The sequence below is a fragment of the Poecilia mexicana genome, unplaced genomic scaffold, assembly GCF_051168715.1.
Source record: "Poecilia mexicana isolate PSO_F unplaced genomic scaffold, ASM5116871v1 scaffold_10, whole genome shotgun sequence".
NCBI classification, from domain to species: domain Eukaryota; kingdom Metazoa; phylum Chordata; class Actinopteri; order Cyprinodontiformes; family Poeciliidae; genus Poecilia; species Poecilia mexicana.
The window spans coordinates 18,397,915-18,411,809 of NW_028263379.1; the positions used below are offsets into that span (position 1 = coordinate 18,397,915).

Consider the following 13,895-nt stretch of genomic DNA (forward strand, 5'->3'; position numbering starts at 1 on the left):
ACAAAATGATACTAACCTATAAAAAAAACAGATTATAAATTCAACATAGCCTACTGCATTGCTTAGTGTCTGTTCTTTTTTCAATCTTTTTCTTTATCAAAATAATTGATTGAATCCTCTGCTGTAGATTTTTTACACCAAAGCAAAATTTTAATTATGAATGTTTAGTAGGAATCTTTACCATTTTTTATTCCCTTCTGATTATCAATATTATTACCACCTGTTTGCACAGTATAGGTAGTACAACATAAACACAAATTTGTATCTAAGTGGATGCAGATTTGTGTCAAAAACGGAGGGGAATGTTTTAAACATCCAGAGCAGTGTATCTGGGGACTCAGTCTTGGAATACTAATGCATTTTGGTTCAAGGTAATGCTCCAAAGGTGCTCTGAATATTTTTGAGGGATCATATGAAATGAGGAAGTGTGACACTATTATCAATAAAAGTTCCCTCACCTGTAGCTGACATTTGTCCGTTTATAGTAAGTTTGTAGGAAGCTTCAGAGTGGACAGCTCGTCACAAGAGAAATGATTTTAGCACTTCAGCGCAACTCAAACTGACAAGCTTTATACGCCCAGTCTAGAATGCAAAATTTTGTTAATTTAATGTCTACGATTTAGGTTTAAAGTAATATTAGAATTTCACCATCATGTTGATTCTGGCTGAAAGGAAGTTTAAAGTCCCAGGCTGAACCTAATAGGGAATTGGTGGAGGATAAAGATTGGCTTGATGGCAAATAAACTTCAGTTTCAAAGAGTCAGATAAATGCAAAAAATCAAACGTGCAAAAATCTGGTCAGCATTTATAAGAAGGGTCTGGCTGTAATGTTGAAAAAGAATTTTCCATTGACTGTATGTACATCTTACATCATTTTGAACAGCCGTTTTTTTAACTAAATTGAAAATATAACACTTTCATAAATATTATCATTTTATTTCAAGCTTTTTACATGTTTTTCTAATCATTTTTGAGTGTGGTGTCACATTCCTTCTTAACTGAAACTTGTTTCTGAATTTGAATCATTTTGGACTTAAATGTAACTGAAAAAATGCCAAAGCAGGAAATTGATTGGAACCTTCCAGAATATAAATCTGTACACAAACAGAATTAGAGGCATATAAGGGAATATTTTTCTTTGCGTCTGTGATATGGTGGATGTGGAAGTGCTTTGTCTCTGACATGTGTCAGGTATTATGATTTCCGAGACACCAAGCAGATTTATGGCTAAAACCTTCATGTGTGGACAGATAATCCGCTATTTTGTCAACAAAAGCATTCAAAATCTCACCAAACAAGCTGAGGGAAGTTGGAGAGGAACGGCTATTTAGAAGGCAAACAGTTAAAAAGAATAAATAAAAGCCAAGGAGAAACAGTTTCCTGCCAATGGACGAGTAAAACAGAGCAACATCTCTAAACATGCTTGTTTGAGTGAAGAAGACTGTATTGCAGCGAGAACAAAACTGAGATTACTGCAGATGTCAAAGTTTGTTTAGTTATGGGATCAGATTTTTTTATGAGGACCAGAAGAAAGAAGAAAAAGAAAAATCTGCCTTTTATGAGGCCACACATTTGAATCATGCAAAGAAAACCGAAGTTATTTTTATTGGCTTGCATGCTGTACAAAATTATACCAAAAACAAAGAATAGTATTTGCCCCCCCCAAAATCCATTATAATTATAATTAGACTATTATGTTTTTGTTGTTTTTGTTGTTTTTGTTTTGTTTTTTTGTAGTGGTGAACACGCTAACAATGTACATTTTTACTAGCAAGACATCCAACTGCAAATGTAAAAAAAAAAAAAAATGTTCTGAAGGTGTTATAGCTAAACTAAATGAACAATCAATAAAGACAGCATTGGTTGGGGTATGAGTCTACAAATACAAATGCAGCTTCAGAACATCAACAGAAATCTGTACAGAAACATGGAATATCAATATGATATATTTTCTTTGATTCACAGATTTGCAAACCTTTATTTAATGCACAAAAAGACACGTAAAAGAAGTGACTGACTTTGGTGTTCGGTTGCTACTGGTGCAAATAAGTGTGTTTCGTTCCTGTATCATTAACTCTTTACTTGCAGGTTTAATCACAGTGGTCTTCATTGCCAAAGAGTAACAATCACTTCAGACCACCCTTGTTAAAAAAAAAAAAAAAACGCTGGTTTATATTTACAAGAATAAGAATTGTTGTTGTAGTATCTATAAAGGGACATATAAACCCAAAAAAATATACTGTCTGAGATGGCACTGATAGGAAACGCTTTTGTCTAATTGTAAACTAACAGAATTCATTTATTTAGAGCGTAAATGTTACATAAAATTCTGAGGACATTCAAGTTAGGTTTTAGAACGCAGTACAGCAAATCCTTGGCGCTGATCCGCAATGTTTTCGGCCAAGTTCTTAATCGTTTGAGAATGTGGGGAATGCGCAGTGCATTCCAGTCTCTCCAGTCCTACCCACTGGGCAGACAAATCAACTAATGACAGAAACAATGGTTTTTGGGCAAGGCTCCGCCTGCATTTCCCAATGAAAGATCTGGATGTCCAAGTTAAAGAAGAAAATGTGATAATTCATCCCTCGAAGGACGTGTCCTCAATCTGCTGCTTTGTTTGTCCACTCCACTTTGCCGCTCGTTCATGTAGGCCCTCTGTGTTGCTGTTGAGACGAGATTCTCACGGCAGTTTCACCACCACCACGCAGGCGCCTGCCCTTCCGATGTTAAGAGGGACCTCCTACAGGGAGACAGAGAGGTTAACATGCAGCGTTTCATGAGCGCCTTTAAAAAAAAAAAAAAAAAAAAAAAAAAACGCTTCAATTGATGCACAGATGAAGGCATGGTTGCCGAGACTGAAAAAAAAAAAAAAAAACTGTGAAAAAGAAAAAATCTGCAATAAAATATTCATGGGGCCCAGAACCTACATCAGATTTCTGTTGCTGAAGGATTTTAACGAAACCCTTCAGCTTGCGTGATTCTTGCAGAACACAGTAGTCACTTAAATGTCTCAGTGGATGACATATAATCTTTGTGATCTTTTCTTTTAAGCTTTTTATAAGATATGTATGAGTCAGAGAATTTAATACTTTAAAAAGTAACTGTGAATTAAATGTTTTCACAAAAATGTTTTTCAAAAATATCAACACTGATGCACTATGAAACTGATAAACTAATCAAAATCTAAAGAATATGTGTAGCATTTATTTTTTTCTTTTTTGCATATTCACGTTTAAAAAAGTAACAATATATAAGTATAGCTATTTAAAATAAAAAATACAAAAAAATACACTATAAATGCTATGACATGCTACATATAATCTAAATAACGTGTGTAGTATTTTTTTTTTTCATTTTTGTATATTCACATTTAAATAAAGTAACTACATATATGTATAGCTATTTAAAATAAAAAAATGACCAAAAATATCCACCATAAATGTCTCAAATATTTGTTTACCTACAGTGTCGCAATTTATACACTTATTGTCACCAACATTTTTCTAGAAAGCCTTTTGTTTGATGTTTGTTTTTACACAGCCATGGCCAGTGTTAAAAGAAAGTTTTTGTAATCCAGTGTCTCAAACTCCAGTCCTCAACAGCCGGACTCCTGCAACTTTTAGCAGTCTCTCTACTTGAGCAAACCTGGCTCTAATATTAGCTCATTAACAGAGCTAATATTAGCACACATTTGACTGTGTGCTAGTGAGGCAGTTTACCTATTGATTTCAAGCGTGTTGGACTAGGGACACATTTACAACTATGCTGCATAGAAGTTGCGTGTAGCCATTGTAATCCTAGGGTTAGGGTTAGCGGGCATATAATAAATACAGGACTTGATACAGCAGATTTTTATGAAAGGAGCAACTTTATTAAAGCTACACACTTCCAGCATAAAGTCTGAATCTTTTAATGGTCCCTCACAACCACTTCAGAGTTTGAGGAGAAGTGAAATAGGCTGACTTATGAAAATTTAATAAAATTCACACTCATAGTGCAACAAATTTAGACATAAAAAACTTGAAATAACTATAAAAAACTAATCCTTTGGGAACAAATTAGGAGCAAATCAGAGTAATTAATGAAAATCAGCAAAAACTTTAAACTACAACCAATTTAAATGAAAAGATTTTAATTTCTCACATGCTATTTTATAAAAATATTATATTGCATGAACTACAATAATATATGATGAAAACTTGTGATTACCTCAGTCCACTCATTGTTTTGTGCATCGTAGGACTCGACAGTTTTGAGATACGACTGGCCGTCATATCCACCAACTGCATAGAGCCTGTCGCCCAACAAGCAAACTCCCACTGCGTCCCGGGGAACGCTGAGAGAGGACACAGTGGTCCACGTGTCCGTCTTTGGATCATATCTGTAATTGGAAAACGTTGTTAAGATCAACTGAGTGATCCGACTCATCTGCACTTAAATTTTACATCTCTGAAAAACGTTTCTCCACATAAATGACAAGCCAGATGCTCGAGGAGACTGTGACACACAGTACAGACAAAAAAGAATGAAAAGGGTAGTAAAGCCTCATCACCACCAGAGGGTGCCAGACTCCATGAAATTCAACCATATGTGAAACCTGATCTCCACATTGTTGAGTAAACATCTCATTAAAGTACAACCATGTGTACAAAAAAAAAAATGCAGGAACAGGGTGGGGGATCAGGAGCCGCTTTCCACTCTGTTGATGAGATGGGGATAGTGGTAAAACAACAGCATTGTGTTTGTGGAGCATTCACTGACCTCTCAACACAGTCAGAGAGTCTGGAACAGTGGTTGGAAGCGGGGGCATCGTGTCCACCCACAGCATACAGGAAGTTGTTGTACGTGGCTACGCCCACACCTCCTCTCCTCTTGGACATTGGTGCGCACATGCTCCACTTGTTGGTGTGTGGATCGAAACACTCCATCGACCTCAAGCACGAGCTGCCATCTCGCCCACCGACTGCAAACAGCCTGAGGAAGAAAAGAGAAAAGATTATATTGCTGACATATTGTTCTGCAAAATGCAATAAAATAAACTTGGATAAGTAAAAAACTCAAGAGAGGATGATAGAAACTCAGAAATACAGGATATATATATATATATATATATATATATATAAATATATATATATATATATATATATATATATATATATATATATATATATATATATATATATATATATATATATATATATAAAAAATATATATATATATATATATATATATATATATATATATATATATATATATATATATATATATATATATATATTTTTTTTTTTTTTTTTTTTTTTTATAGCAAGGCTGTTTCCTCGAGAATGTTCTTCCCTGGGAAGATTACATCATTGTATTACATGCTTGTTATTCACAGCCCTATCAATAGATCATAGATGCTAGTGAAGCTGTTTTCTTGTCTATTTTTGACCTAACTGTTAAAAGAGCTTTAGCACTGAATAGTGAATGAAGCTAAGCCGAGCAGCAGCTTGTTTTCCTGTTTCCTTAGCAGATGTACACACTGGAGCTATGTGCAGAGCTGGCCTGTGAACACAGGACAGCACTTCCTGTGAGCTGCTGGCATCTCACACTTAGACCAGAAACAAACATAGCAAGTATATTGCTGTTACAGTTATAGTGTCCATCTGTTTTTATTGGATTAATGTCAGCTTGACTCTTTAACCTTTTGGTAATTCTGTCCTTTACTCTTGAAAGAAAACATGATGGGATGTTTGGTTTTTAAGATTCAGTTTTACCTTATTTTTGTAGAGTTTGCACATAAACACATGCCAAGAGTAACAATGTAATCTAAGTCCATGCGAAAAGCGCAACACAGGTTTTGAGAGCAAGACAAATAACTGAAAACTTCTGTCACCTTTAGCGTGGCCTACGTTTTGCACAATGCAACCAAAACACATTGCTGCTCAAATGATGAAAAGCCCATTAGTGAAAGAAGGATGGTGGAACATACTTTCCGTTGAGTGCTGTGACTCCCATGGTGCTTCGTGGAGTCGACATACTGGCCACGTAGTTCCACTGTCTGGCCTGTGGGTCCCAACGCTCGACTGTGTTGAGGTAGCTCCAGCCATCATGGCCTCCGACTGCATACATGGGACCCTCGAGTACCGCAATGCCTAATCGGAACAAGGGAGATTCATGTTTTAGTGAAAAGTACAGGTAACGTGTGAATGAGGAGAATGTATAAGCACACCACTGGAACATTAGTCTGAAGAACTTTATTTCTATTTTTCAATATTGATTTAATCTAAAGTTGTTCATATCTTTTACACTAAAAAGCAACCAATGCTTCTTTAATGTTGACCTTTGCCCTCCTGTCCACTTCAACTGGCCTTTCTGAATTTTGTGATTTTGCCAAATCACAAAATCCACATTTGTGATTTTTGGATTTTCTTCAGTTTTTTCAAAATCCAATTTTTCTTCGCAAAATTGGATTTTGCGAAGAAACTCTCACAAAATCCAGTTAGGGCCAAAATTATTAATAGTCCCCTTAAATACATGTTCAAACATTTCTTTTCTTTAACCAGGTATGTCTCAGTCAGATCAAAATATCTTCTTCAAGAGAGAGCTGGCCGAGGCTGGCAGCAACACACAAAGTGTGTGTGTTGTGTGTTTTAATCACGTTTCTTCTGGCGGGAAATAATATTAATATTTTAGAGTGACCTAGTGGAAGAAGCTCAAGGTTATGGTGATGACTGGGAGGCTTTCCCGGCCGTAACACATGAACCACATTAGACAAATCCTAAACGTATCCATGGAAACATGCAGAAAGCCAGTCAGTAGTTCAAAGATGGGCTGGATTAGAGTAAAGGTTAGAAAAAATATTTTCCTATTAAAAATGGTAAAAAAAAAAAAAAAAAAAAAGATTAACGTATAAATAAGTGCAGGGGAATTTAAAAAAAAAAAAATGTTCAGTGTTTTACTTAATCTAAAATAAAGTTTTATCAATAGAAAGCTACCTGTCTGATTTCCTTTTAGAAATAAAGTAGGTTGAATGAAAATTATTTTAAATCTAAATGTGCCACAGGTTTAATTTTGGGTTTAACTATAACAAGCTGATTTTATTTTTACTAATGATGCTGTCCTGACCTTTCAAATTGTAATATTTTTTTTTCCCTATCAACTTACTGATGTAGTTTCACCAACATCTCCTTCTGTTTTGCTGGGAAGGTTTTTCCCACCTTGTATGAATGAAGCTGATGCCCTCAGGAAATGGAAAGTCTGTTTTGAATAAAGAGCCTATTAGAAATTAATTGCTCTATATCAGTCCTAATTTCTATAATACTGGACCTTGTTAAATTTTTACCAAAATAGCCTTCAGTTAAGGTGTTAATCTTCTTTTTTCCTTTTTTTTTTTGTTTGTTTTGTTTTGCTTCTTTTAATTGAATAACGATTAACCCTGAGAAAATATAGAAATCTAATCCTCTTTTAATAGAGAGGTGAAGAATTTATCCTTGTGTGGGTTTTTGGTAGATTATGACGTAATTTATGTATGTACTTTAATATAGTTTAATGTACCTTCCCCAATCCTGCAAATACAAAGAAGCAGCATTAGGTTAATTTATTTGACTTTTTGTGATTTTATGCTGCTTGCGATATAACACAAAATGTTTCTACTCAAACATATAATCAACCATTCGTCTTTGGTTCAAAAGTCAACAAACATTCCTATAATAAAGCACGCATAAGCAAATACGTTTCCAAGAGTTACTGACTAGAACTCCACAGAGATATAGTTCTCATGCTGAAGCAAGTTGAGACATTTAGCAGATCAAATTTCTTAAAAACAGGAAAGACTATAAAACAGCATTGTTATTTCTCATTCCAGTCTAAGAGGAAAGTGGTTTCCAGCAGCAACAATGTGGGGGATTTTTGAACACAATAGACTTTTTTATTGTTTAACCCTTATTTCCTTTGGTGAGAGTTTTTTTTATTTCCAGGGGACATTAGGCTCCAGACTCATTCAGAGCGACTCTGTGGCTTTTAATAAAGGTATTTTTTCTTAACAACTGGTAGCTTTCTAATGGAAAAAAAACAAAAAAAACAAACACCAAGTCTTTCTTGTCTCCCCCCCACAACGGGCGCAGTGTGGAGCGGGCGTGCAGTGGTGCTCGCAGCCACCAAGTTTAAATATATTCAAGCTGAAAATATGCGCAAAAATAAGCAAAAGCTGTGAGAAACATTTTGCTTCAGGAAAAATCAAAGACAGCGCTGGTAATCTGTACAGTGTGCTCTCCTGGGCTCGCTGATACCTCCTACCACACTGGGCGAGTGAGCTGAATGCTTTGACAAGATCTCCCTGTTCTGTGAGCAGGACCTGTTTCAACTGCAAATCAAAACCCTTCTGATATGAGATGTGTTGGGCAGGGAATGATAAGGCAGAGCAGGGTCAGTACAGCTCGCTAAGCTTTGATAGGGGTACGGGAAAATATCAAATGTCCAGGGGGAATAGTGAGATTTTTTTTTTTTTTCTTTTTTTACAGGATGCTATTTTTGACCCTTCTGAACTTCATCCAGCAGTTATTAATGATGCAAAACTTCAACTGAGATGCTAAAACCATAAACAGAGTCTTAGATAAGCTGGTATATGTAATTAGATGACTCAGTGATAAACCTGCCAAAAATAACAACTTTTCCACATGCAATTTCCTATAGTAAATGACTGGATGGTCCTATAAAAGATATTTTATCGAGACTCGTCTATACTGTTTCCTTTCCACTGCCAACACTTACCAAGCCCATGACGGTGGGTGGACATTGGAGGCATAGTTGACCAAACTTTGCTGACAGGATTATAGCATTCCACCATGTTGGACGTCTTCAGCCCATCTCTCCCTCCGACTACGTAGAGCTTGTTGTCAATCACCGCCACACCAAACTGCAGCCGCCGTCCGTTCATGACTCCAACCTGGACCCAAGTATTTGTTCGCAAGTCGTACTTCTCGATGGTGGTGGAGCCTAGAAAAGCACCAAATACAGTTTTAGTAATTGATCAGTCAGTCTGTACTGGCAAACAGTGTGTGTGAGCTGCTATAAACCTTTCGTAGCGTCCATTCCTCCCACAGCATAAAGTGCACCCACTGTGGACTTTCTAGGTTTTGTTCTTGGGCTCTGAAACATGGGCCGTCGTTCGGGCAGCAGGTGGTATTTCATGGCCTCCATCAGAAGCTTTTGACATTCCAGATCATCAGAGAACATCTTGTTGTTTTCCAGATCTGCAAGGAGCTGGATTGCATGGACAACATTCAAAATGTCAGAATTTTATGAGGAACTCTATGGATAATAATTATCTCATTTTATCAAAGTAAAATTAATTTAGAAATTAATTCATGAATATTTTTTCTTTTTTTATTGTTGAAATTTACACGCTTCATAAAAGTGTTTTAATAAAAAGGCAGGCAGATGTTTTGATTTTGTTGTTGATCTCTTGTAGATTTTTCTCTTTTAGTTCTGGGTTTAGGATATAGCCAGCATATCTTCTTTCTACACTAAGGTTAAACTTTCCTTTTCTAAAATACTTTTAGTTCAGACTACTTGAGGTAACCTTGTCACACTCTGTCTCTTATGTTTGTATAGTCTTAGAAATCTGGGGAATGTCTCATTATATTTTATCCCTGTTCTGTTGGGCAGAACATGCCAAAAATGATAAAATAATAGTCAAAGAGCCACCTGCAGTGACTGTCATAACACTGACAGTTTTTGTTCTATTTCCAGCGTTATTGTGCCCATCATGCACATTTTTTATTTCTGTTTACTTTCAACGTGGACATTAGCTGCTCAGTTTTTTTTTTGTCTCCTGTCTGACTGTGTTGAATTGTACAGTTTTATTCTATATTTTTAAGTAAACATTAACACCTTATAATTTCAAATTCAATTTGAATTTAATCTCAATTGGATGGAATAATGAATTTTAATCTGTGACTAGCTGAGTCTAATTTATCTTGTTAAGAAAGAGTTTGAATTTATTTTCATGTAGTAGATGTTAGAGAAGGGCCCTGTCTGTCAGATGAAATATAAAGATTTTATTCTTTTGTGCTCGGAGCAATGGAGCTATCTGATCACTGTCATATAATAAAGTGGCATAATATCTGATTTATATGAGATAACCAAGACATTTATCAAGCTACTTTAGGAGGACTCTCTTGCACTATATATTATTTTTTGAACTATTTAGAAAATTCTCACTCACACAAATCCATTTAACCCAGAAACTACTAGATGAAAAACGGTAAATCGTATACTAAGAAGTTCTTATACTGACATGTTCCCATGCCCACAAGTACTTTTAAAAACCCTCCATTATTCATTCAAAGCAACACTTCCAGCTCTGACAATAACAGTTATTTATTTTCTGTTTACTTGCCTCACGGAAAACAACCTCTCCTAAAGAAGTGGATGAAATATCTGGTGTATTAGATCATATTTTCAGCATTTTGTTTTATTTATTAAACCATCTGCTGCAGTGTTTTTTGGGGTGGGGGCGTTTGCAAGCACTAGTGCTGTGGGTGTTTTTTTTTTGTTTGTTTTTTTTTTTTTTCCACCTCTCTCCATTTTTCCTTAATAAAATAGTGAAAATTATGTGCATGATAGGTTGTAGAAAGCTATAAATTAATGAAGGGGAGGGATAGTTTTACACTTCTTGCCAATAAGGACAAAAGAGGGAATACGTTTGAAGCTACGTGTATTAAAACACTTTTTGAAAACAGATTTATGCCTCGTTTTCACAGAGTGGCATGGCATGGATGGGTACACTGTTTCGTGGTTTGGTTTATTCAGGACAGTGTTTCTACTGCCAGTTGGACTCTCACTGGCCAACCGGGATTAAACCCAAACACCTAACGCTCTAGTTAGTATGTCTCACGCTTGTCTAAAGCAGTGATGTTTTCTGTTCACCAGTTAATGGACTATGTTGGGTGATTTCGATATCTTCATCCTCATAGTAAAATACTATTGTCCCATAGACCTACAACTGACTTGGGCCCAGGACTGGTGCAGTAGGGGTCGATTACACGAGCCACTTTTACAATAGAAACAGAGCAGAGTACCAAATCTCACCGACCTGTGTCTTACTGCTCAGCAGAAATGAGACATTGGCAAATTATCTTTTTGTAAAAATACATAGCTACACATCAGATATTGTATAGTGAAAGACATATAGCTCGAAAATTATTAGCTTAAGATGGAGTAGAAATATTTAAACAATGACACACTTTACATGTAGATATTATTGGCAAACCATGGAAATCGTCTTGCATGGTTTTTTTAGGTGGTTAATAAGAAAATATGTAACATGTTTGAAATTAAATTAAAATGACTACATCTCTAATTTTGTAATTGTAATAAAAAATGTATCATATTTTTATTACAATTGTATTGTGAGTATGTAGACACACAAGGAATTAAAAATGTAAGTATAGGCAGAGGCCAGTTATAGGCATAAAGATGAAATTGGAAAAAAAAAAACAAAAAAAAAAAGTTCATCTTGCAGTGGATTAAATACATCAAAGGCGACACACGAGAAACAAAGTAACCAATTGTCTCATTATGCAATATGCTCTATGAAGAACAAAACAACAGAAAAGAAGAAAAATTCTGCAAAATAAGCACTTTAGACAACAAAATTAATAAATAACATTACATCAAAATTGTAATCCAAATCAATATTCTATGAAGAGCTAAATGCACTGGGCTACATGAAAAAACACACTTTCAGTCCTAACTTTCAAAGTCAACTGGCGGAACATAAAAACTTACTATCCCCTAATAATGGGCTTTCTCAGTTCTCTCACCTGTGGAGGAAGAAGAGGAAGGCGGATGTAAGCGAGCAGCACCCCGAGGTCCTGCTGTCGATGCTGGACATCAAATCTCACCCACATCATCAAAGCCTGAAAAATTGTTTCTTCATCTGGAACGTTGATGTCATCGCTGGAGAGCAGTTTAACAATCTCGGCCGTGGGAAGCAGCAGGAACTCCTGGTTCTGAATGACCTCCAGGAAGTGCTCCTGGAACAGAGAGGAGACACAGAGGAGACAGATAATCATCAGTTATTAGGAGGAGAGTACGCTCGCTGCAGAGAGTGTGTGCCTGTGCGAGTGTGTGTCAGAGTGGCATTTTACCGGCTATGGCGATCAAGTATGACAAGGACAGAGAGGTGAAGACAAATGAACAAAGGTAGATAGTGATATTTCTACTCTAGTTTCTGTGTGGTATAACTGAAACTATAATCATACTTTTACTGAATGTAATTTTATATATTTTTTTTATTTAAATAACAAGTTACAAATAATAGCTAAAAGCCTCTAAAAGCCTTTTATGAGAAACATACAAATGACTGCCGTTCCCCGTATCGAGTTCCAAGCATTCCAGGATTTGTCTTCTATTTTCCTTTCTTGAGATTAATTTTCCATCTCTTGGCCAGAGGCCCAGCCAATATGACAGCACTGCATGGCTACGTCTTCAAGGTCTTTGTCTGTGGGCATTTCCATTAGAGACGATATACTGTAGAAAAGGCTTTCTTGTCTCTGTGGATCCATACCCACATCCAAGATTCAAGCACTTGAAAGACATGCTGAACAGTGTTTGGCTGCAAGCATGCCTTGTTTATTCTTCAAACAAACCAGCTGAACATTAATTACCAAGTTGCTGCAGCCACTTCGTGCTCACTTTAGAGTGAATGCCCGTAAATTAAAAAGAACAACCAAGCTATTGATCATCAACTTGCAACAAATTACAGTTACTTGATCCAATCATTATGAGAGCAGGTTTTAGAGGCTTTGCACAGAGAGGCTTAATGAAATGAGGAGCATGTATTGATCTGTGGTGGTAAAGCCGAGGAAGAAAGTTCAGCCAAGCCTTTGATGCCGCTTTAGATCGGTTATTCCTGCTTGCGTGTTTAACACAGGTGAATATAAAACTGGAAGCTAAATCAAGTTTGCTGTTAGGTGATTTAAGATGCTGTGTCCTTAATTGCTCCTCTTGTTATCTTCCTGGGAAACAAGATCAGCAGGGAGAAAGAGTTTATGCCTCTCGTACGACTAAACAGTAATAGTGTAATGGGAGGAAGGAGTTCCTTTAATTATTTAGGGAGAACATTCACACTACAGAACCTTGTAAAAGTAATAGGATCTTGATTTATTTATTTATTTATTTACATTTTGTTGTATTAAAACTACAAAAATCAATATGTTCTATCAAGGTGTTTTTGTTATAGAGCAAATGAAAGCAGTGATTAAAAGGGTAAATATTAAACATATTTATAGAAGTATTTAATAAATAGAGGTTGGGTGTGCTTCCAAAGGAACATTAACCACACACTCTGACTTGTAGCAACAACAACAACACGTGGTTTCTTAAGAATCTGTAAATGATCCACAGGGGTGTAGTTGTTTTTATGTATGCCTTTGTTTCTAAATGGTCTTAAGTACCATAATGTTACTCTGAAAATAGAATGTATTCCTTCTTGTTGGCATAGACAGCTGTTAACAGATGTTTCTAAAGTTAAAGTTAAGAGAGCATAAGTGAAGTATGAGCTTCAGACTATTTTAAACAGATATGAAAAAGTACCATTTTGAAAGTCTTAGCAATCTTGTGGAAAAATACTAACCCTACCAGGGAATTTTTTAGAAAATAATTTCTAACTTGGTCATTAATTTTAACACTGGCAACTGCAGTTAAAATGCAACGGTGTAATAATAGCTCCAGAAAGCCATGTTTCCTGGAAAAAGTTTCCTTAGAGGAAACACGCTTTAAGACTCTTGTTGCTTGGCCTTTCAGTTCAGGTGGGAAAGCATGTCTTTGCATTGCACTCTGTCTGGGATACTGTTTTATAACATAACCCTGGAATAAACCTCTCATCAGTGTTTCACCAGACCTGTTTC

General features: G+C 36.0%; 1 protein-coding gene across 1 annotated transcript in view; it reads right to left on the reverse strand.

The window, feature by feature from the left end:
• Window positions 1-1,577: 1,577 nt before the first annotated feature.
• Window positions 1,578-13,895, reverse strand: part of klhl4 (kelch-like family member 4) — a 37,301-nt gene continuing 24,983 nt past the window's right edge. The window contains exons 5-11 of the mRNA XM_014992152.2: window positions 11,808-12,020; window positions 9,057-9,243; window positions 8,752-8,976; window positions 5,972-6,134; window positions 4,762-4,974; window positions 4,210-4,381; window positions 1,578-2,740 (exon numbers count right to left, since the gene is read on the reverse strand). Of these exons, the coding sequence (XP_014847638.1) occupies window positions 2,681-2,740; window positions 4,210-4,381; window positions 4,762-4,974; window positions 5,972-6,134; window positions 8,752-8,976; window positions 9,057-9,243; window positions 11,808-12,020 (1,233 nt within the window). The 3' untranslated portion in view covers window positions 1,578-2,680. The remainder of the gene's footprint in view (window positions 2,741-4,209; window positions 4,382-4,761; window positions 4,975-5,971; window positions 6,135-8,751; window positions 8,977-9,056; window positions 9,244-11,807; window positions 12,021-13,895) is intronic.